Source organism: Mustelus asterias, chromosome 15, assembly GCF_964213995.1.
Source record: "Mustelus asterias chromosome 15, sMusAst1.hap1.1, whole genome shotgun sequence".
NCBI classification, from domain to species: Eukaryota; Metazoa; Chordata; class Chondrichthyes; order Carcharhiniformes; family Triakidae; genus Mustelus; species Mustelus asterias.
Window position 1 is genome coordinate 66442201 of NC_135815.1, and position 22145 is coordinate 66464345.

The following is a 22145-nucleotide window of genomic DNA, read 5'->3' on the forward strand; positions in this document are numbered from 1 at the left end:
AGAATCCCTCCAGTGCAGGAGGAGGCCATTTGGCCCATCGAGCCTGCACCGACAACAATCCCACCCAGGCTCTATCCCCGTTACACCCCCCTAACTTACCCTCTTAACTTCCATGACACTAATGGACAATTCAGCAATTTGGCCAATCGATCTAACCCACATATCTTTGGACTGCGGCAGCAGACCGGAGCATCTGGAGGAAACCCACGCAGACACAGGGGGGGATCATGCAAACTCCACACAGACAGTGACCCGAGGCTGGAATGGAACTCGGGTTCCTGGAGCTGTGAGGCAGCAGTGCTAACCAGTGTGGCACCGTGCCGCACTGAGAATATAAGAACTTATAATTCTCCAAATGTTGCGGTTAATGACGAAAACATTATGGTATGAAATTCCTCTGCTAATGTCATGAAGGCCTGGACTGTTTAAATTTAGTGGTTTGGTGCCTTTCTTTAATCAGATGCTTTAATACATTTTTTGCTCATATCACACAGCATGAGTCCAACGCACAAGGTGTGTTTTGTTAGTCAAACAAATGGAAAGAATTTCAGGAACTAAGTGTTCACCGGGTTATTGCAGAGAAGATGCTCTTCTCTCCTCCACTCTTATATAAATACACATCCACATGCCATCTAAAAATTTTAGGGGTGCCTACACTTTCATATTCAGATCTCAAGATGGTGCAGAAGGATCCCATCTCCCATTTGTATTCTGTCAGAGAGTGATGTTCATTTCACAGAGCAAGGATAACGGCAGAACATGGAGCTTTTCTGGTCAGTAAAAGATAAATATGAACAACACTTCTCAGGTTTGGACTCATGATCAAGGACTCCATTCTGCCCCACTGGTTTTTCGAATCAACTCCCATCTCAACAACTACCAATCCAGAACAACCAGTTCTCCACCATTATTAGCATATATCTTCCACCCCACAAGCATACAATAGTAACTAAAAAAGGCTTCTACTGAAGGTTGATGCAAACATAGAACATAGAACAGTACAGCACAGAACAGGCCCTTCGGCCCACGATGTTGTGCCGAGCTTTATCTGAAACCAAGATCAAGCTATCCCACTCCCTATCATCCTGGTGTGCTCCTTGTGTCTAATAGAACATAGATGCAAAGCATAAGCTCATCATATCTGGATATTTCAACAAAAGATTTGGGCACAATCAAGAGCATTGGCAAGCGGTCTTGGGCAGATACGGCATTGGCAATTGTTAACAACAGTGGTTGACTTCTGTTAGAATTCTGCAGAGCATCACTAATTCCTACTGCAGCATAAAGCTAAATTTAAGACACCTCAAGGTATCCATGCCCACAGCACTGGCACCTTATAGAATATATCTTTGGGGCCAACATAAAAGAAAAAGCCCACAAACAAATCCATAGGCTCTATCAGTAGCAAAAAGAGGATGCCAGAACAAGTTTGAAGACAGGGAACTACTCTGGGCAGTGAAACCAAAAGAGAAAATGCTAGAAAATCTCAGCAGGTTTGGCAGCATCTGGAAGGAGATAAAAGAGCTGACATTTCGAGTCCAGATGACCCTTTGTCAAAGCAGTCTGGGCAATGATATTGATCCAATAGAACAATAGGAATAGTTGAAATCTGTCCTACAAGAAACTGAAAAAGTGGTTGGTTTCTCAACCAGAAGCAACTGGTGGACAACACTGGCTGAAAGTATACTAATCTAAGACCGGGGGGGGGGCATCACCTCCTGTCAACAGAAGGAAATATAAAACAAGTATGCATGATTTTAATACTCCATAGAACTCTCTTTCGGAAATATGTTGTTAGCACTTTGATGCCTCCCTGCATCCTTAGTGGGAATGGAATGGAATGTGATCTAACACCTCCTCCTTAAGACATCTAGGAATAAGCAATAAACAGCATTGCCCACATCCAGAAAATTTATAAAATCTATATTCAAACATGAATCTGCACTATTTCTTTGGAAATGTGGAGGCAGTGTTTCTCTCTGCTGAGATTAAATAGACCCCTGCAGAGGTTGGAGATTAGCTTTTAAATTGATAGGAAACTTAACCAACAATGAAATGCTAAAATTCACTGTTAAATTTACGATGGAACTTGCAATATTTCTCTACAATTACTGACCATCAAATTATACTTTAGCTTATATATAGTCTTAACTTAAAAATAAATTTACTCCCAAATACTAAAATATTAATACAACTTATCATACAAAACGGTCACAATTAATGACGTGTAGTGATCTATACTGACTATATGTTTAGCATTTATTTACTATTAAAAAGCTTCCAAAATGAACTTATGTAACTCTAAGTAACGACTAAAACAGCAACTTGCAAGTACCTTGACTGTTCATCTCCAAGAAGGTTTTTGTCCCCCTGAATTACAGATACATACATGCAGCAAACAACAGTCTACTCACCTGTCATAGTACTCAGAACCTTCTTCCAAGCCAGGCAACACTCCAGTCAGCAGTCCTTGCAGTCCTGGCTTCAGAGTTTTACCCAGAGGCAAGAAATAGACTTCATACAAGCTCAACAGCACAGGTTTAACAGACATGGCTGCATTGGTAAGCAGAGGGAAAAGGCCAGAACTGAGGAAAGAATAAAATAATTTCCAGAAATTCAGAATCAATTTTTCACCCCCTCTCCTGAAGGCACCAACTCCTGCTGGAAATATAGTTCCTACAGCCACCTTCTGCCTTCCGGTGCGCTTCTGTTAAACAACCGTTTTTCATTAGGGAGCATAGAAACTGAAGACCACTAGGTTACTTCAATGTAAAGGGCATTACAGCCGAACCAGAATGTGAAATGAGCATCCACACAAGAATACTTTTTGTTGGCAGGAATCCACAGCTGGAAAATTGATCTAATTCTAATTGATCGCATTGAATGAATGTTGTGGGTGGTGTTGTCAAAGCTGTATTTACTTCCCATCACTTAGTTGTGCCGAGAAGATCTTTTTCTTGTTTTTAACCCCCCGAGTGGCTTTAGAGGCCATCAAGAGTGAACTGCATCATATGGAACTGGAATTATACTTGGGTTTGACTGGGTCGCAATAGCAGATTCCTTCCCAAATGAATCAATTGGATTTTTAAGACATTGCAGTTGTTAATTATACAGCAATTGTTTAATTGTAAGCAGCTGGTGGGCATGAACTGGCAATTCATTTGTACCTTTTAAAAGGCACCAAGTTAAATGATGGTTATGAGATTAGGTGGTGTCTGCATGTAACATCACTGTGTAAAATACAGATTTACTCCAGTAAAGATTTGCTAAATCATTCACCAACAGGGCAGCACAGTGGCAAGCACTGCTGCTTTATAGCGCCAGGGACCGAGGTTTCATTCCATTTGGGTCACTGCACGGAGTCTGCAAATTCTCCCAGTGTCTGGTGGGTTTCCTCTGGGTGCTCCAGTTTCCTCCCATAGTCCGAAAGATTTGCTGGTTAGGTGCAGTGGCCATGCTAAATTCTCCCTCAGTGTACCCGAACAGGTGCCGGCGTGTGACGACTGGGGAATTTCCCCGTAACTTCATTCCATTGTTAATGTAAAGCTACTTGGGACACTAATAAATAAACTTAAGCTTTCTAGACTATAAACAGCATTGGCTTTTATAATCTGGTTTAATTTAGATCAAGGCTACTGAGGAACATACGGGTGGAAATTGCCGATGCACTGACAAATGGTTAGAATTAGAATGCAATGCCCGAGAGTGACAGGGGCAGAATCAATTGTGACCTTGAAAAGTAAACTGATTCATTACCTGAAGAGAAAAAAAACAATTGGAGAGCTATGGGGGAAATGCAGATAGAGGGACTAGTTGAGTTGCTCTTGCAGAGAGCTGGCATGGACACAATGGTTTGAATGGCCTCTTTCTATGCTGTAAACATTGTTTCCAGGTACTATGTGCAACCACTGGTTGTTGGCAGAGTTTCAGAAACAGAATATCATTCTCACAACTATTATAATTTTAAAATGAGCCAAAAATTAGGTGATAGGTAGTGTTAAATATTCAACTTTGATAAGACCAGATGCAACAATGTATCACACGCAACGTTTTACACCCAAATTACCTGTTTAATATACTAGTTATTGATAAAAAACAATCTTGCACTCAGAACAAAAGCAAATACCAAATTTTAAACAATTACAGAAGAAAATGTGGGAATCTGGGCACATTTCCTGAGTCCGGGACCAGCATGTGTACGGGAAGTCTGTTCAGCTACAACTCCCAGAAGCTTGGATTTCAGAGCTGGAATGGCAGCTGGTGACAGGGTGGAGCATTTGCAAGTCTGAGAACATTGTGGATAGCACATTTAGAGAGGTGGTCACATCACAGCTGAAGGGACTTGAGGAAGGAAAGGAATAGGTGACCACCAGGCAGTCCAAGAGAAATAGGCAGGTAGTTTAGGAGTCCTGCTCACAAATCAGTATTCCATTTTGGAAGGCACTGGTTCCTCCAGGGAGTGCAGACAGAGCCAAGCTTCTGGCACCATAAGCAGTCTGTCCGTACAGAAGGGGCAGAACAGAGATAGTAATAGGGGACTCTATAGTCAGGGGAGCAGATAGATGCTACTGTGGTCCTCAAGGTGCCAGGGTCAGGGATGTTACTGAATGGCTCCAAAGCATCCTGAGGGGAGAGTGTGATAAGGCAGAGGTCATGGTGCATGTTGGTACCAGTGACATAAATAGAAAGAGGGATGAGGTCTTGCATCAAGAATTCAGGGATTTAGGCAGTTGACTAAAAAGGAGGACCACTCAGGTTGTAATTCTAAGATTACTCCTAGTGGCACTTGCTAACAAGCACAGAAATAGGAGAACAGCAGAGCTGAATGCTGGCTTAAGAGTTGGTGCAGGTGGGAGGGTTTTAGATACCTAGAACACTGGGATCGATTCTGAGGAAGGTGGGACTTGTACAAGCGGGACAGTCTACATCTGAACCAGAGCGGGATGAACATCCTTGCGGGTGGGTTTGCTGGTGCTATTGGAAGGAGTTTAAACTAATTTGGCAAGTGGAGGGGAACATAGACTGCTAGCAGAATAGAGACAGAGCATCTTACAGTAAAACAATCAAGTCAGAGGGGGTACAGCTGTATTAAGTTTCAAAAGAGTAAGACAAGGCAGGATAGCTTCTTCTTTAATGCCAGGAGTATTACTGATAAAACGGATGAGTTGAGGGTGAGGATTCACACTGGAAATTGTGATATAGTAGCCATCACAGAGATGTGGTTGAGGGAGGGATGGGACTGGCAGCTCAACATTCCAGGATGTAGAATATTCAGGCGAGACAGGGAAGAAGGGGCAAAAGAGGAAGAGGCATTGCATTATTAATTAAGGAATCAGTTACTGCAGTAAGGAGAGATGATATTTTGGTGGGGGAATCAAAGGAAGCTTTGTGGATAGACCTTAGGAATAAAAACAGGGAATAAATTGCTAGGCATTTATTATAGATTCCAAGACAGTCAGCAGAATTCGCAGAGGTGTGTAAAAACAATAGGTATTGGGTAATTACATTAGGTGATTTTAACTTTCCGCAACATTAATTGGGATAGACATAGTTATCGAGTCATAGAGTCACAGAGATTGACAAGATGGAAACAGGCTCTTTCGCCCAACTTATCCATGCCGCCCTTTTTTTTTAAACCCCGAAGCTAGTCCCAATTGCCCACCTTTGGCCCATATCCCTCTATACCCATTTTACCCACGTAACTGTCTAAATGCTTTTTAAAAGACAAAATTGTATCTGCCTCTATTACTACATCTGGCAGCTTGTTCCAGATACTCACCACCCTCTGTGAAAAAATTGCCCTTCTGGACACTTTTGTATCTCTCCCCTCTCACCTTAAGCCTGTGCCCTCTAGTTTTAGACTTCCCTACCTTTGGGAAAAGATATTGACTATCCAGCTGATCTATGCCCCTCATTATTTTATAGACCTCTATAAAATCACCCCTCAGCCTTCTACGCTCCAGAGAAAAAAGTCCCAATCTATCCAGCCTCTCCTTATAACTCAAACCATCAAGTCCATCAAGAAAGGGTGCAGAGGAGATTTACAAGGATGTTGCCTGGATTGGGGGGCATGCCTTATGAGGATAGGTTGAGGGAGCTTGGTCTCTTCTCCCTGGAGAGACGAAGGATGAGAGGTGACCTGATAGAGGTTTACAAGATGTTGAGAGGTCTGGATAGGGTAGACTCTCAGAGGCTATTTCCAAGGGCTGAAATGGTTGCTACGAGAGGACACAGGTTTAAGGTGCTGGGGGGTAGGTACAGAGGAAATGTCAGGGGTAAGTTTTTCACTCAGAGGGTGGTGGGTGAGTGGAATCGGCTGACGTCGGTGGTGGTGGAGGCAAACTCGTTGGGGTCTTTTAAGAGACTTCTGGATGAGTACATGGGATTTAATGGGATTGAGGGCTATAGATAGGCCTAGAGGTGGGGATGTGATCGGCGCAACCTGTGGGCCGAAGGGCCTGTTTGTGCTGTGGCGTTCTATGTTCTATGTTCTATGTCCCGGTAGCATCCTCGTAAATCTTTTCTGCACTCTTTCTAGTTTAATAATATCCTTTCTATAATAGGGTGACCAGAACTGTACACAGTATTCCAAGTGTGGCCTTACCAATGTCTTGTACAACTTCAACAAGACATCCCAACTACTGTATTCAATGTTCTGACCAATGAAACCAAGCATGGTGAATGCCTTCTTCATCACTGTCTACCTGTGACTCTACTTTTAAGGAGCTATGAACATGTACCCCTAGATCTCTTCGTTCTGTAATTCTCCCCAACACCCTACCATTAACTGAATAAGTCCTGCCCTGGTTCAATCTACAGTTTAAGACTTATCTAGACAGCCATATGAACGGAGTGGGAATGGAGGAATACAAAAGAATGGTCTAGTTTGGACCAGGGAGCGGCACGGGCTTGGAGGGCCGAAGGGCCTGTTCCTGTGCTGTATTGTTCTTTGTACCAAAATGCATCACCGCGCATTTATCTAAATTAAACTCTGCCATTCATCAGCCCACTGGCCCAATTGATCAAGATCTCGTTGCAATCCGAGATAACCTTCCTCACTGTCCACTATGCCACCAATCTTGGTGTCATTTGCAAACTTACTAACCATACCTCCTATATTCTCATCCAAATCATTAATATAAATGACAAATAACAGTGGACCCAGCACAGATCCCTAAGGCACACCGCTGGTCACAGGCCTCCAGTTTGAAAACAACCCTCTGGCTTCCGTCATCAAGCCAATTTTGTATCCAAGTGTTAAGGGTTTCTTGAAATGTGTACAGGAGAACTTTTTTAGGTCAATATCTAGAGGGTCTAACAAGGGGCAGGGCAGTGCTGGACCCAATTCTGGGGAATGAAACCCGACAGGTGGTTCATAAGAACGAGGAGCAGGAGTAGGCCATCTGGCACCTCGAGCCTGCTCTGCCATTCAATAAGATCATGGCCGATCTTTTCGTGGACACAGCTCCACTTACCCACCCGCTCACCATAACCCTTAACTCCTTTACTATTCAAAAATTTATCTTTGCTTTAAAACATTCAATGAGGTAGCCTCAACTACTTCACTGAGCGGGAAATTTCACAGATTCACAATCCTTTGGGTGAAGAAGTTCCTCCTCAACTCAGTCCTAAATCTGCTCTCCCTTATTTTGAGGCTATACCTCCTAGTTCTAATTTCACCCACCAGTGGAAATAACCTCCCTGCTTCTATCTTATCTATTCCCTTCATAATTTTATATTTTCTAAAAGATCCCCCCTCATTCTTCTAAATTCCAAGTACAAGTGTTTTAGGCGAGACAGAGGAGGGGCCAAAAGAGGTGGGGGAGTAGCAGTATTAGTTGGAGAGCATATTACAGCGGTGCAGAGGGAGGACAATTCAGAGGGGTCGTGTAACGAGTCACTCTGGGTGGAGCTTAGCAACAGGAAGGGCGCAGTCACTATGTTGGGGATGTACTACAGGCCCCCCAACAGCCCAAGGGAAGTGGAAGAACGGATATGTCAGGAGATACTGGATAGGTGCAGGAAAAATAGGGTTGTTGTAGTGGGAGACTTCAATTTCCCTGGTATAGACTGGAAATCGCTGAGAGCAGGGACTCTGAATGGGGAGGAATTTGTAAAATGCGTACAGGAGGGTTCTTTGGAACAATATGTAGATAGCCCGACTAGAGAGGGGGCTATACTGGACCTGGTACTGGGGAATGAGCCCGGTCAGGTCTTCAAAGTTTTGGTAGGGGAACATGTGGCAAATAGTGACCACAATTCTGTTAGCTTTAGGATAGTGATGGAAAAGGATGAGTGGTGTCCCAAGGGTAAGGTGTTGGATTGGGGGAAGGCTAACTTTAGTGGGATTAGGCAGAAATTGGCAGCTCTTGATTGGGAGAGGCTGTTTGAGGGTAAATCCACATCTGGCATGTGGGAGTCTTTTAAGGAACAGTTGTTAGGGCTACAGGACAGGCATGTGCCTGTTAAAAAGAAGGATAGGAAGGGTAGGATTCGAGAACCGTGGATAACCAGGGAAATTGAGGGACTGGTCAAAAAGAAAAGAGAGGCGTATGGTAGGTCCAGGCAGCTAAAAACGGAGGGAGCTCGGGAGGAGTACAAAGAAAGTAGGAAAGAACTCAAACGGGGAATTAGAAGAGCAAAAAGGGGTCACGAAATGTTCTTGGCAGACAGGATTAAGGAGAATCCCAAGGCATTTTATTCATACGTTAGGAACAAAAGGGTTGTCAGGGAAAAAATCGGACCTCTCAGGGACAAAAGTGGGGAATTAAGCTTGGAGCCCAAAGAAGTAGGGGAGATCCTAAATGAATACTTTGCGTCGGTATTCACAAAGGAGAGGGATGTGTTGACTGGGAGTGTCTCGGAGGGGAGTGTTCACCCGTTGGAGAAAATCTCCATTACAAAGGAGGAAGTGTTAGGTTTGTTAGAGAATTTAAAGACTGACAAATCCCCAGGGCCTGATGGAATCTATCCAAGGCTGCTCAGGGAGACGAGAGATGAAATCGCTGGGCCTCTGACGCAAATCTTTGTCTCGTCACTGGACGCAGATGAGGTCCCAGAGGATTGGGGGATAGCTAATGTGGTCCCGTTATTTAAGAAGGGTAGGAAGGATAACCCGGGTAATTATAGGCCGGTGAGCTTGACGTCCGTGGTGGGGAAGTTGTTGGAGAAGATTCTTAGAGATAGGATGTATGCGCATTTAGAAAGGAATAAACTCATTAACGATAGTCAGCATGGTTTTGTGAGAGGGAGGTCATGCCTCACTAACCTGGTGGAGTTTTTTGAAGAAGTGACCAAAATGGTTGACGAGGGAAGGGCCGTGGATGTCGTCTATATGGACTTTAGTAAAGGGTTTGACAAAGTCCCTCATGGTAGGCTGGTGAAAAGGGTTGGATCTCATGGGATAAAGGGGGAGGTGGCTAGATGGGTGGAGAACTGGCTTGGTCACAGAAGACAGGGGGTGGTAGTGGAAGGGGCTTTTTCCGGCTGGAGGCCTGTGACTAGTGGTGTTCCGCAGGGCTCTGTATTGGGACCTCTGCTGTTTGTGATTTATATAAATGATCTGGAAGAAGGTGTAACTGGGGTGATCAGTAAGTTTGCGGACGACACAAAATTGGCAGGACTTGCAGATAGTGAGGAGCATTGTTCGAAGCTACAGAAGGATATAGATAGGCTGGAAATTTGGGCAAAGAAATGGCAGATGGAGTTCAATCCTGATAAATGCAAAGTGATGCATTTTGGTAGAAATAATGTAGGGAGGAGCTATACGATAAATGGCAGAACCATAAAGGGTGTAGATACGCAGAGGGACCTGCAAGTCCACAGATCCTTGAAAGTGACGTCACAGGTGGAGAAGGTGGTGAAGAAGGCATATGGCATGCTTGCCTTTATAGGACAGAGCATAGAGTATAAAAGTTGGGGTCTGATGTTGCAGATGTATAGAACGTTGGTTCGGCCGCATCTGGAATACTGCGTCCAGTTCTGGTCGCCACACTACCAGAAGGACGTGGAGGCTTTGGAGAGAGTACAGAGGAGGTTTACCAGGATGTTACCTGGTATGGAGGGGCTTAGTTATGAGGAGAGATTGGGTAAACTGGGGTTGTTCTCCCTGGAAAGACGGAGGATGAGGGGAGACTTAATAGAGGTGTATAAAATTATGAAAGACATAGATAGGGTGAACGGTGGGAAACTTTTCCCCAGGTCGGTGGTGACGTTCACGAGGGGTCATAGGTTCAAGGTGAAGGGGGGGAGGTTTAACACAGATATCAGACGGACATATTTTACACAGAGGGTGGTGGGGGCCTGGAATGCGCTGCCAGGCAAGGTGGTGGAGGCGGACACACTGGGAACGTTTAAGACTTATCTAGACAGCCATATGAACGGAGTGGGAATGGAGGGATACAAAAGAATGGTCTAGTTTGGACCAGGGAGCGGCGCGGGCTTGGAGGGCTGAAGGGCCTGTTCCTGTGCTGTATTGTTCTTTGTTCCTCATAAGTCAACTCTCTCAGCTCCGGAATCAATCTAGTGAATCTCCTCTGCACCCCCTCCAGTGTCAGTATATCCTTTCTCAAATAAGGAGACCAAAACTGTACACAGTACTCCAGGTGTGGCCTCACCAGCACCTTATACAGCTGCAACATAACCTCGCTGTTTTTAAACTCCATCCCTCTAGCAATGAAGGACAAAATTCCATTTGCCTTCTTAATTACCTGCTGCACCTGCAAACCAACTTTTTGCGATTCATGGAGAAGGACACCCAGGTCCCTCTGCACAGCAGCATGCTGCAAATTTTTTACCATTTAAATAAAGTGGATAGAGCTGTGAAGAAGGCATATAGTGTGTTAGCTTTTATTAACAGGGGGTTGGAGTTTAAGAGCCGTGGGGTTATGCTGCAACTGTACAGGACCTTGGTGAGACCGCATTTGGAATATTGCGTGCAGTTCTGGTCACCTCACTATAAGAAGGATGTGGAAGCGCTGGAAAGAGTGCAGAGGAGATTTACCAGGATGCTGCCTGGTTTGGAGTGTCGGTCTTATGAGGAAAGGTTGAGGGAGCTGGGGCTGTTCTCTCTGGAGCGGAGGAGATTGAGGGGAGACTTAATAGAGGTTTATAAAATGATGAAGGGGATAGATCGAGTGAACGTTCAAAGACTATTTCCTCGGGTGGATGGAGCTATTACAAGGGGGCATAACTATAGGGTTCATGGTGGGAGATATAGGAAGGATATCAGAGGTAGGTTCTTCACGCAGAGAGTGGTTGGGGTGTGGAATGGACTGCCTGCAGTGATAGTGGAGTCAGACACTTTAGGAACATTTAAGCGGTTATTGGATAGGCACATGGAGCACACCAGGATGGTAGGGAGTGGGATAGCTTGATCTTGGTTTCAGATGAAGGTCGGCACAACATCGTGGGCTGAAGGGCCTGTTCTGTGCTGTACTGTTCTATGTTCTATGTTCTATGTACAGGACCTTGGTGAGACCTCATTTGGAATATTGTGTGCAGTTCTGGTCACCTCACTATAAGAAGGATGTGGAAGCGCTGGAAAGAGTGCAGAGGAGATTTACCAGGATGCTGCCTGGTTTGGAGGGTAGGCCTTATGAGGAAAGGTTGAGGGAGCTAGGGCTGTTCTCTCTGGAGCGGAGGAGGCTGAGGGGAGACTTAATAGAGGTTTGTAAAATGATGAAGGGGATAGATAGACTGAACGTTCAAAGACTATTTCCTCGGGTGTATGGAGCTATTACAAGGGGGCATAACTATAGGGTTCGTGGTGGGAGATACAGGAAGGATATCAGAGGTAGGTTCTTTACGCAGAGAGTGGTTGGGGTGTGGAATGGACTGCCTGCAGTGATAGTGGAGTCAGACACTTTAAGAACATTTAAGCGGTTATTGGATAGGCACATGGAGCACACCAGGATGATAGGGAGTGGGATAGCTTGATCTTGGTTTCAGATAAAGCTTGGCACAACATCGTGGGCCGAAGGGCCTGTTCTGTGCTGTACTGTTCTATGTTCTATTTTGCTGTTACTCCGACCAAAATGGATGAACTCATACTTACCAACATTGTACTCTATCTGCCGGCCATTGCCCACTCACTTAAACTATCTATATCCCCCTGCAGACTTTCAGCATCCTCTGCACACTTTGCTTTACCAATCATCTTAGTGTCATCTGTGAACTTTGACACACTACACTTGGTCCCCAACTCCAAATTATCTATATAAATTGTAAACAATCCCAACACTGATCCATAAGGCACACCACGAGTCATTGATCGCCAACCAGAAAAACACTCATTTATCTCCACTCTTTGCTTTTGTTAGTTAACCAATCCTCTATCCATGCTAATACATTACCCGTAATGCCATACACCTTTATCTTATGCAGTAGCCTTTGATGCGGCACCTGGTCGAATGCGTACTGGAAATACAGGTACACCATATCCTTCGATTCCCCGTTGCCCATGGCGCTCATAATGTCCTCAAGGAATTCCAGTAAATTAGTTAAACATGATCTGCCTTTCATGAACCCATGCTGTATCTGCCAAATGAGACTATTTCTATCCCGATGTCTCGCTATTTCTCCCTTGATGATAGATTCAAGGTTCAGGTGGTGGTGGGGGAGCATTTTATTGATAGTAATCACCGCATACCGCATAGTACAATTGAAGCTTGTTATGGACAAAGAAATAGACAAGTTGCAAAAAAGATTTTGGTAAAATAAGCAGGATCTGACCATGGTAGACTAGGAACAGCTACTTGTGGGGAGGGTACAGGCCCAACATGTTCCCTCCTGGCTAACAGGAAGGAGTAACAAGCCCAGAGAACCATGGATGACCAGAGATATTCAGGATAGGATGAGAAGGAAAAGAGGGGCTTTCAGCAGGTGCAAGGGGAGTGAATCAGCAGAGCCTATAGTGAAGTACAGAAAGTACAGGGTGAGCTTAAGAAAGCAATTAGGAGAGCAAAGTGGGCATATGAGAAAGCTCTAGCTGGTAAAGGTAGGGAAAATCCCAAGATATTCAACAAGTATGTCAGTGGGAAGTGGTTAACCAGGGAAAGAGTAGGACCAATTAGGGACCATGGGGAAAATCTATGGGTGGAGCCAGAGAATAGTGGTAGAGTGTTGATGGAATACTTCATATCATGTTCACCCAAGAGAATGAGGATGAAGAAATGGAACTCAGGAAAAGGAACTGCAAGGTTCTTGAGCAAATTAACATAGGGAGTGACGAGATATTGGAGGTGTTGGCAGGCTTGAAAGTGGACAAATCTCCAGGCCGGATTAATTGTGTCCCAGGCTGCTGTGGGAGACAAGGGAGGATATTGAAAAAGCTCCTACCCAAATTTTTAATTCCTCTCTCGCCATGGGAGAGATGCCAGAGGACTGAAGAACAGCTAATATGGTTCTGCTATTTAAGAAGGGTTGTAGGTATAATGTGGAGACGCCGGCGTCAGACTAGGGTAAACACAGTAAGAAGTCTTACAACACCAACTTAAAGCCCAGGTTTCTTTGGTAGCACAAGCCACAAGCTTTTAGAGCGTTGCTCCTTCATCAGGTGAGTAGGAGTTCTGTTCACAAACAGGGCATATAAAGACACAAACTCCATTTACAAAATAATGGTTGGAATGCGAGTCTTTACAGGTAATCAAGTCTTAAAGGTACAGACAATGTGAGTGGATACTCACTTGTCGGACTACACACTTCAACCAGATGAAATCAAAGTTCTCAGCCGAGGGCTCAATTTCTGCCCCACCACCAAAATAGACCCCATCAGTCTCGCAGCAGACACAGAGGAATTCATCAGGTGAATGAAGCTGCGGGAGTTCTTCCACAAACGCCAAGAGGCCAACAGCGAACACAATGAGACAGCCAATGAACCGGAACAGCCGACAGAGAGATCCGCGGTGCAGCAACCGAAGAGGAAAGAGTCGAATTCGACTCCTCCGGAAGGCCGCTGCCCTCGACTTGACATGTATGCCAAGCCGTCAGGAGGTGCGTCAATGCCAGATTCATCAGCCGCACTCACAAGACAGCCCCGAACATCACCCAAGCACGACGCAACACCATCCGCGCTCTCAAGACCAACCGCAACATTGTCATCAAACCAGCAAACAAAGGATGGCCCATCGTCATACTGAACAGAACGGATTACTGCAAAGTGTACTTACAACTGAACAACGAGGAACACTACAGACAGTTAGCCGCAGATCCAACCAAAGAGCACACCCGTCAACTCAGACTGATCAAGACCTTTGATCCGGACCTTCAGAGCACCCTCCGTGTTCTCATCCCATGTACCCTACTTGTTGGAGATCTCTACTACCTCCCGAAGATGCACAAGGCAAATACACCCGGACGTCCCATCGTATCGGGCAATGGGACCCTGTGCGAGAACCTCTCTGGCTACATCGAGAGCATCCTGAAATCCATTGTACAAAGAACCCCCAGCTTTTGTCGCGACACTACGGACTTCCTACAGAAACTCAGCACACATGGAGCAGTTGAACCAGGAGCACTCCTCGTCACAATGGATGTCTCGGCATTCTACACTAGCATCCCCCACGACGATGGCATTGCTGCAACTGCCTCAGTACTCAACGCCGACAACTGCCAATCTCCAGATGCAATTTTACAACTCATCCGCTTCATCCTGGACCACAATGTTTTCACCTTCAACCAGTTCTTCATCCAGACACACGAACAGCCATGGGGACCAAATTCGAACTTCAATATGCCAACATTTTCATGCACAGGTTCGAACAAGACCTCTTCACCGCACAGGACCTTCAACCAATGCTATACACTAGATACATCGATGACATTTCCTTCCTTTGGACTCATGGTGAATAATCATTGAAACAATGATATGATGACATCAACAAGTTCCATCCCACCATCAGCCTCACCTTGGACTATTCTCCGGAATCGGTTGCATTCTTTGACACACGCATCTCCATCAAGGATGGTCACCTCAGCAAGCCCATGGATAACCTCACGATGCTCCACTTCTCCAGCTTCCACCCTAAACACGTTAAAGAAGCCATCCCCTACGGACAAGCCCTCCGTATACACAGGATCTGCTCGGATGAGGAGGACCGCAACAGACAACTCCAGACGCTGAAAGATGCCCTCATAAGAACAGGATATGACGCTCGACTCATCGACCGACAGTTCCGACGTGCCACAGCGAAAAACTGCATTTCAGAAGACAAACACGGGACACGGTGGACAGAGTACCCTTCGTCGTCCAGTACTTCCCCGGAGCGGAGAAGCTACGGCATCTTCTCCGAAGCCTTCAACATGTCATCGATGAAGACGAACATCTCGCCAAGGCCATCCCCACATCTTGCCTTCAAACAACCACACAACCTCAAACAGACCATTGTCCGCAGCAAACTACCCAGCCTTCAGGAGAACAGTGACCACGACACCACACAACCCTGCCACAGCAACCTCTGCAAGACGTGCCGGATCATCGACACGGATGCCATCATCTCACGTGAGAACACCATCCACCAGGTACACGGTACATACACTTGCAACTCAGCCAATGTTGTCTACCTGATACGCTGCAGGAAAGGATGTCCTGAGGCATGGTACATTGGGGAGACCATGCAGACGCTACGACAACGGATGAATGAACACTGCTCGACAATCACCAGGCAAGTGTGTTCTCTTCCTGTAGTGAGCACTTCAGCGGTCACGGGCATTCGGCTTCTGATCTTCGGGTAAGCGTTCTCCAAGGCGGCCTTCACAACACACGACCGCGCAGAGTCGCTGAGCAGAGACTGATAGCCAAGTTCCGCACATGAGGACGGCCTCAACTGGGATCTTGGGTTCATGTCACACTATCTGTAACCCCCACGACTTGCCTGGGCTTGCAAAATCTCACTAACTGTCCTGGCTGGAGACAATACACATCTCTTTAACCTGTGCTTAACCCTCTCTCCACTCACATTGTCTGCACCTTTAAGACTTGATTACCTGTAAAAACTCGCATTCCAACCATTATTCTGTAAATTAAGTTTGTGTCTTTATATGCTCTGTTTGTGAACAGAACTCCCACTCACCTGACAAAGGGGCAGCTCTCCGAAAGCTAGTGGCTTGTGCTACCAAATAAACCTGTTGGACTTTAACCTGGTGTTGTGAGACTTCTTATTGTAGGTATAAGCCAGGGAACTACTGACCAGTGAATCTCAGGTCAGTGGTAGGCAAACAATTGGAGAAAATTCTGAAGGAGAGAACCTGTCTCCACTTGGAGAGGCAAGGTTTGATTCGGGATAGCCAACATGGCTTTGTCAGAGGGAAGTTATACCTAACAAAATTTGATTGAATGTTTTTTTTAAGGAGGTGACTGGGTGTGTAGATAAGGATAGTGCAGTTGATGGAGTTTATATGGATTTCAGCAAGCTTTTGACAAGGTTCCATATGGAAGATTTATAAAGAAGGCAAATGCACATGGGAGACAGAATAATTTTATAAGGTGGATTCAAAATTGGCTTAGTTGTAGGAGTCAGAGACGAGGACTGAATAGGGACTGTCAGCATGGCTTTGAGAGTGGAAAATCATGTCTCACGAATTTGATTGATTTTTTTTGAATACAGGAGTTGGGACGTCTTGTTGAAGTTGCACAAGACATTGTAAGGCCATACTTGGAATACTGTGTACAGTTCTGGTCACGTTATTTTAGAAAGGATATTATTAAACTAGTAAGAATGCAGAAAAGATTTACTAGGATGCTATCGGGACTTGATAGTTTGAGTTATAGGGAGAGGCTTGATAGACTGGGACTTTTTTCCTGGAGCGTAGGAGGGTAAGGGTGATCTTATAGATGTCTATAAAATAATAAGGGGCATTGATGAAGTAGAAAGTCAACATCTTTTCCCCAAAGGTAAGGGAATCTAAAATTAGAGGACATATGTTTAAGGTGAGAGGGGAGAGATACAAAAGGGTCCGGGGGAACTTTTTTCACACAGAGGGTGATGAGTGTCTGGAACGAGCTGCCAGAGATAGTAGTAGAGGCGGATACAATTTTGTCTTTTAAAAAGCATTTAGGCAGTTACAGGGGTAAGATTAGTATAGAGAGAAATGGGCCAAATGCAGGCAATTGGGACTAGTTTAATGGTAAAATATGAGTGGCATGGACAAGTTGGGCTGAAGGGCCTGTTTCCATGCTGTAAACCTCTGACTCTATGGAAGAAGACTGTTTTAGTGACTGAAAGCCAGTATCCAGTGGCATACCAGAGGATCAGTGTTAGGTCCCTTATTATTCGAAACATATATAAACAACATAGATGACTATGTGGGGAGGTAGGATTAGTAAATTTGCGAAAGACACCAAGATTGGCCAAGTGATTAACAGTGAGGCTACAAGATATGGTCAATGGGATGGTCAATTGGGCAGCAGGCAGTAAAGACGACAAATGGTGTATTGGCCTTCATAGAGAGAGGATTTGAGTATAGAAACAGGGATGTTTTACTGCAATTGTACAGGGCATTGATGAGGCCACTCCTGGAGTACAGTGTGCAGTTTTGGTGTTCTTATCTGAGGAAGGATGATGTCCTTGCTATAGAGGGAGTGTGGAGAAGGTTTACTGGGGTGATTCCTGGGATGGCAGGACTGTCATATGAGGAGAGACTAAGTCAGTTAGGATTATATTCACTGGAGCTTAGAAGAGTGAAGAAAATTTCATAGAAATTTATAAAATTCTAACAGGACACTCAGAAAGAGTGTTCCCAATAGTGTGGGAGTCCAGAACTAGGGGTCTTAGTTTCAGGATAAGCGGTGAACCTTTTAGAACTGAGGCGAGGAGAAATTTATTCACCCAGAGTGGTGAATGTGTGGAATTCACTACCAGAACAAGTAGTTGAGACCAAAACGTTGTTTCAAGAAGGAATTAGATATAGCTCTTGGGTCTAAAGGGATCAAGACATGGGGGGGTGGATTTTTCATGTATGGTGACCTTGTTCATACAATTATAGCTTTCAAACATGCATCTATGATTTTTTCTAAAAAGTAACTAACAAAGAACCCACCTGTACAAGAAGAGATCTTTGGCCAGCCTTTTGGAGCCAATGATCTTAAAGATGATTTCATAGGTTTCAAGTGCTTTTCGATGAACACCACTGGGCAGTGCTGGATGAAGACACTGTGCTAACCGCTTACCAATAGTCAGCTTCCTTGGGACAACTTGGTACTTTGCATTATTCTGTAAAACCTGTAATTATATGAAAATTAATAATCAGTTACAGAATATTATATACCCAGACTGCAATCTGGGCTTCAAAATCCGAATGACAAGGCTGAGTGCACAACTTTTTTTTAAAAATTGCAATAATGCTTCACAATTCAGAAGTTGTGCAGATCACCAGGGAAAGTTGCAAAAAATGTATTTAAAATGAAACAGGGGCATTGGTAGAAGAGACGGGTGGTAACGGACAAAGTGCCTTTAGATACAGGCACACACAACTGGACAAATCAACAATGATATAAAACTGGCATCAACGTGAACAAATTTAAAATGAATACCAGTTTGGCACATATTAACGGAGATGCCGGCGTTGGACTGGGGTAAACACAGTAAGAGTTTTAACAAGAGCGGTCACGGGCATTCAGCATCTGATCTTTAGGTAAGCGTTCTCCAAGGCGGCCTTCACGACACACGACAGCGCAGAGTCGCTGAGCAGAAACTGATAGCCAAGTTCCGCACACATGAGGACGGCCTAAACCGGGATCTTGAGTTCATGTCACACTATCGGTAACCCCCACAGCTTGCCTCCTGGACTTGCAGAATCTCACTGGCTGTCCTGTCTGGAGACAATACACATTTCTTTAACCTGTGCCTGATGCTCCCTCCATTCACATTGTCTGTATCTTTAAGACCTGATTAGCTGTAAAGATTCGCATTCTAATCAGTATTCTGTAACTTGATTTTGTGTCTCCGTGTGCCCTGCTTGCGAGCAGATATCCACTCCATCTGACCATAGAACCATAGAAAATTACAGCTCAGAAACAGGCCTTTTGGCCCTTCTTGTCTGTGCCGAACCATTTTATGCCTAGTCCCACTGACCTGCACTTGGACCATACCCCTCCACACCCCTCTCATCCATGAACCCGTCCAAGTTTTTCTTAAATGTTAAAAGTGACCCCGCATTTACCACTTTATCCGGCAGCTCATTCCACACTCCCACCACTCTCTGCGTGAAGAAGCCCCCCCCAATATTCCCTTTAAACTTTTCTCCTTTCACCCTTAACCCATGCCCTCTGGTTTTTTTCTCCCCTAGCCTCAGCGGAAAAAGCCTGCTCGCATTCACTCTATCTATGAGGAAGGAGCAGTGCTCCGAAAGCTAATGGCATTTGCTCCCAAATAAACCTGTTGGACTTTAACCTGGTGTTGTTAAAACTCTTACTGTGTTAACCTATTAACTGGCCAGGGAGCAGTTTTTAAAAAGCAGTCTTTTAATGCAATATGATCTTTTGTATATCTGCCTTAAAACAAGATGTAATGTACCCAATCCATTTCTTATTCACTAGCATAAACTGAATTTCTAATTCAAGAATAGATTTCCCCCCCATTATTCTTAGCAAACCAAATATCTTTCTGTCCCAGAATCCATTCCCCCAGGCATCTATCCTTGGTTTTCTTAAATGTATGGAAGATGCATGTTTAATCCTCTCTTTTTGATTTCAACAGACACATTCAAAACAGAATTCAAACGCTTCAATGTGATAAAAACGAAAGTAAACTAAAAGCTGTTCTCAGCAAGACCCTTCAATTGTATGTAGTGTGCAGGACTGAAATCAGGTCAAACAAAGCAAGGGATGGCAGATTTAACGTAGCAGATAAATTGTCCTTTAATTGCTGAAACCTGGAGTTCAAACCTAGGAATGAAGAGTTCCCCATAATTTTCACCGTCAACTATGAAATTAGTTTGTGGAATCCCAGTAAAGACAATTCTGTACTGCATAAACCTGCAGTACAGAATTGTCCACAACATGATATTAATTAGCTTCTATCAGAAACACAAATAAATCTGGCTGATACATAACATCCAGTGGTCTGTGATCTAGGATGCATTGTTGGGATGGTAACAAGGCAGCGTTCTATATACATGTGCATCATAGAATCCCTACAGTGCAGAAGGAGACCATTTGGCTCATCAATCCTGCACCAACAACAAACTTACCTATGCCCCATCCCCATAACCCCACGTATTCATCCTGCCAATCCGCGGCACTAAGGGGCGATTTAGCTTGGCCAATCAACCTAACCCAAAGATCTTTGGTATAAATGAGCATAATAAAAAAATCTTTACACTTCATTGGTATTTACATCATGCACCATGAGCACTAAAATAAGGTATTATATCACATTATGCTTCTTAAATGTCTAAAATTTCACCTCAGCCATCTGCGTATTTGGGTATGATCTTCAGCAGCTGCATAAAAAGGGAAAGACAACCACTTGGGGTAAAGGCAATCAGTTGTGATATTGCTTACTGAGCTTGAGTATAGTAAATGAAGATCAGCTATGTAAGGCATTATGTTCTATGAAGTGTTGCTGTGTGTCCCTTTGTGCTTAAACAATCTAAATTGTGGTAAGACAGTTTATTTTCTGCTCCCAGAAGTGCATGTCATAAATGACTGTCACTCCTGCTCGGACAGAATCTCAAATCGGCCCCAAGCCACCTCACATAAATTCCTTCCATGCCCCGAGGACCACAGAGGGGATTCTTGCATGGGCTGCTGCTGCACACCTTTCACTTCCCTGCCTGTTGTCTGGACAAGCCTCAGCATGTTGGCATTTAGTACTCAGTGGCGAAGGTCACCGGTAACGGTCTCTCTATGCAGGAGTCCTTCCTCCCCGATACTATGGGGTACCTGGGGTGGAGGGTGGACACAGCAGTCCCATATAACCATAGGATGTGTCCGTTCATGAAGTCCAAAGATGAAGAGATCAGTCATGATCTTATTGAATAGCAGAGCATGTTTGAGTGGCCAAATGGTTTAAGTCTGCTCATAGAAATCACAGAAACCCTACAGTGCAGAAGGAGGCCATTCGACCCATCGAGTCTGCACCGACCACAATCCCACCCAGGCCCTACCCCCACATATTTTACCCGCTAATCCCTCTAACCTACGTATCCCAGGACTCTTAGGGGCAATTTTTTTTTAACCTGGCCAATCAACCTAACCCGCACATCTTTGGACTGTGGGAGGAAACCGGAGCACCCGGAGGAAACCCAGACACAAGGAGAATGTGCAAACTCCACACAGACAGTGACCCAAGCCGGGAATCGAACCCGGGACCCTGGAGCTGTGAAGCAGCAGTGCTAACCACTGTGCTACCGTGCCGCCCTACATGCTCATATGTATGTTCATATATCTAAGTTTTTGCGGCCTTATGGAATCCGTATACCATGTCTACGTAAGTTGTAATAGACCGCATTCCCTTTTCAGTTATTTGAAAACCTTTCATTACAGTTTTGTTTGCACTTCTGTCCCATACGCCTAATCTACAGCCACCCTGAGGGGAGAGGGGCGGGGAGGGAGGAGAATCTCTTCATGAACCAACTCCTGGGATTGGCCAAACTTGCAATAAACGGATCCAGATAGCGGGTGATCAACAGCTTCGTCAGACCCAACTGTCTTCTCTCTACTGCAGCTATATTCACAGCTAGGTGTCTCGAGAGACAGTGCGTGTAGTACTTGCCTCCACCACTGAGGCCTTCCATGCCCAGTAGGCACTGTGGGGACTGGGTGTTTATCAACCCCTTTAATCATATTTTGATTGAACATTTTAAGTTTCCTTTGAAATTTGTTTTTGTTTGATGCAGTATCCCTGTAAGGGGCTGCTCCTTTAATTTGTCCTTCAGTTTAGTTGGTTTAACCCAAAATAGTTTAAATGATTGTCTTGGTTTCTTTATACACTTGGTTTTAAAAATACACAGATACTACTATTGGACAAAATGTTATGAACAATAAATGAGCATGCACGTAAAGTTTCTAATAAGATACACAGATAAATAAATATAATGATTGATGATGGTAATGTAGCCTTGATGGAACAGTTTTGCCCCTTGAAAAAATATTAGTGATAAAGTCATTATTTTTTCTTCTAATTACCACATCACTACTCTGCTTG

At 44.6% G+C, this 22145-nt stretch overlaps 1 protein-coding gene across 8 annotated transcripts in view; it reads right to left on the reverse strand.

Annotated features, from left to right (window-relative positions):
- Positions 1 to 22145, reverse strand: part of dop1a (DOP1 leucine zipper like protein A) — a 352103-nt gene that overhangs the window by 272979 nt on the left and 56979 nt on the right. For 7 of the 8 annotated variants that reach the window (XR_013499663.1, XR_013499664.1, XM_078230041.1 and 4 more), the window contains 2 exons: positions 18037 to 18218; positions 2415 to 2585 (listed from right to left, as the gene is read on the reverse strand). Coding sequence is in view for 6 of the 8 variants with exons in the window: in XM_078230041.1 (XP_078086167.1) it covers positions 2415 to 2585; positions 18037 to 18218 (353 nt within the window). In the remaining 2 variants the exon portion in view is untranslated. Of the gene's footprint in view, positions 1 to 2414; positions 2586 to 18036; positions 18219 to 20402; positions 20440 to 22145 lie in introns of all 8 variants that reach the window. The other variant, XM_078230042.1, reaches the window with a different exon arrangement.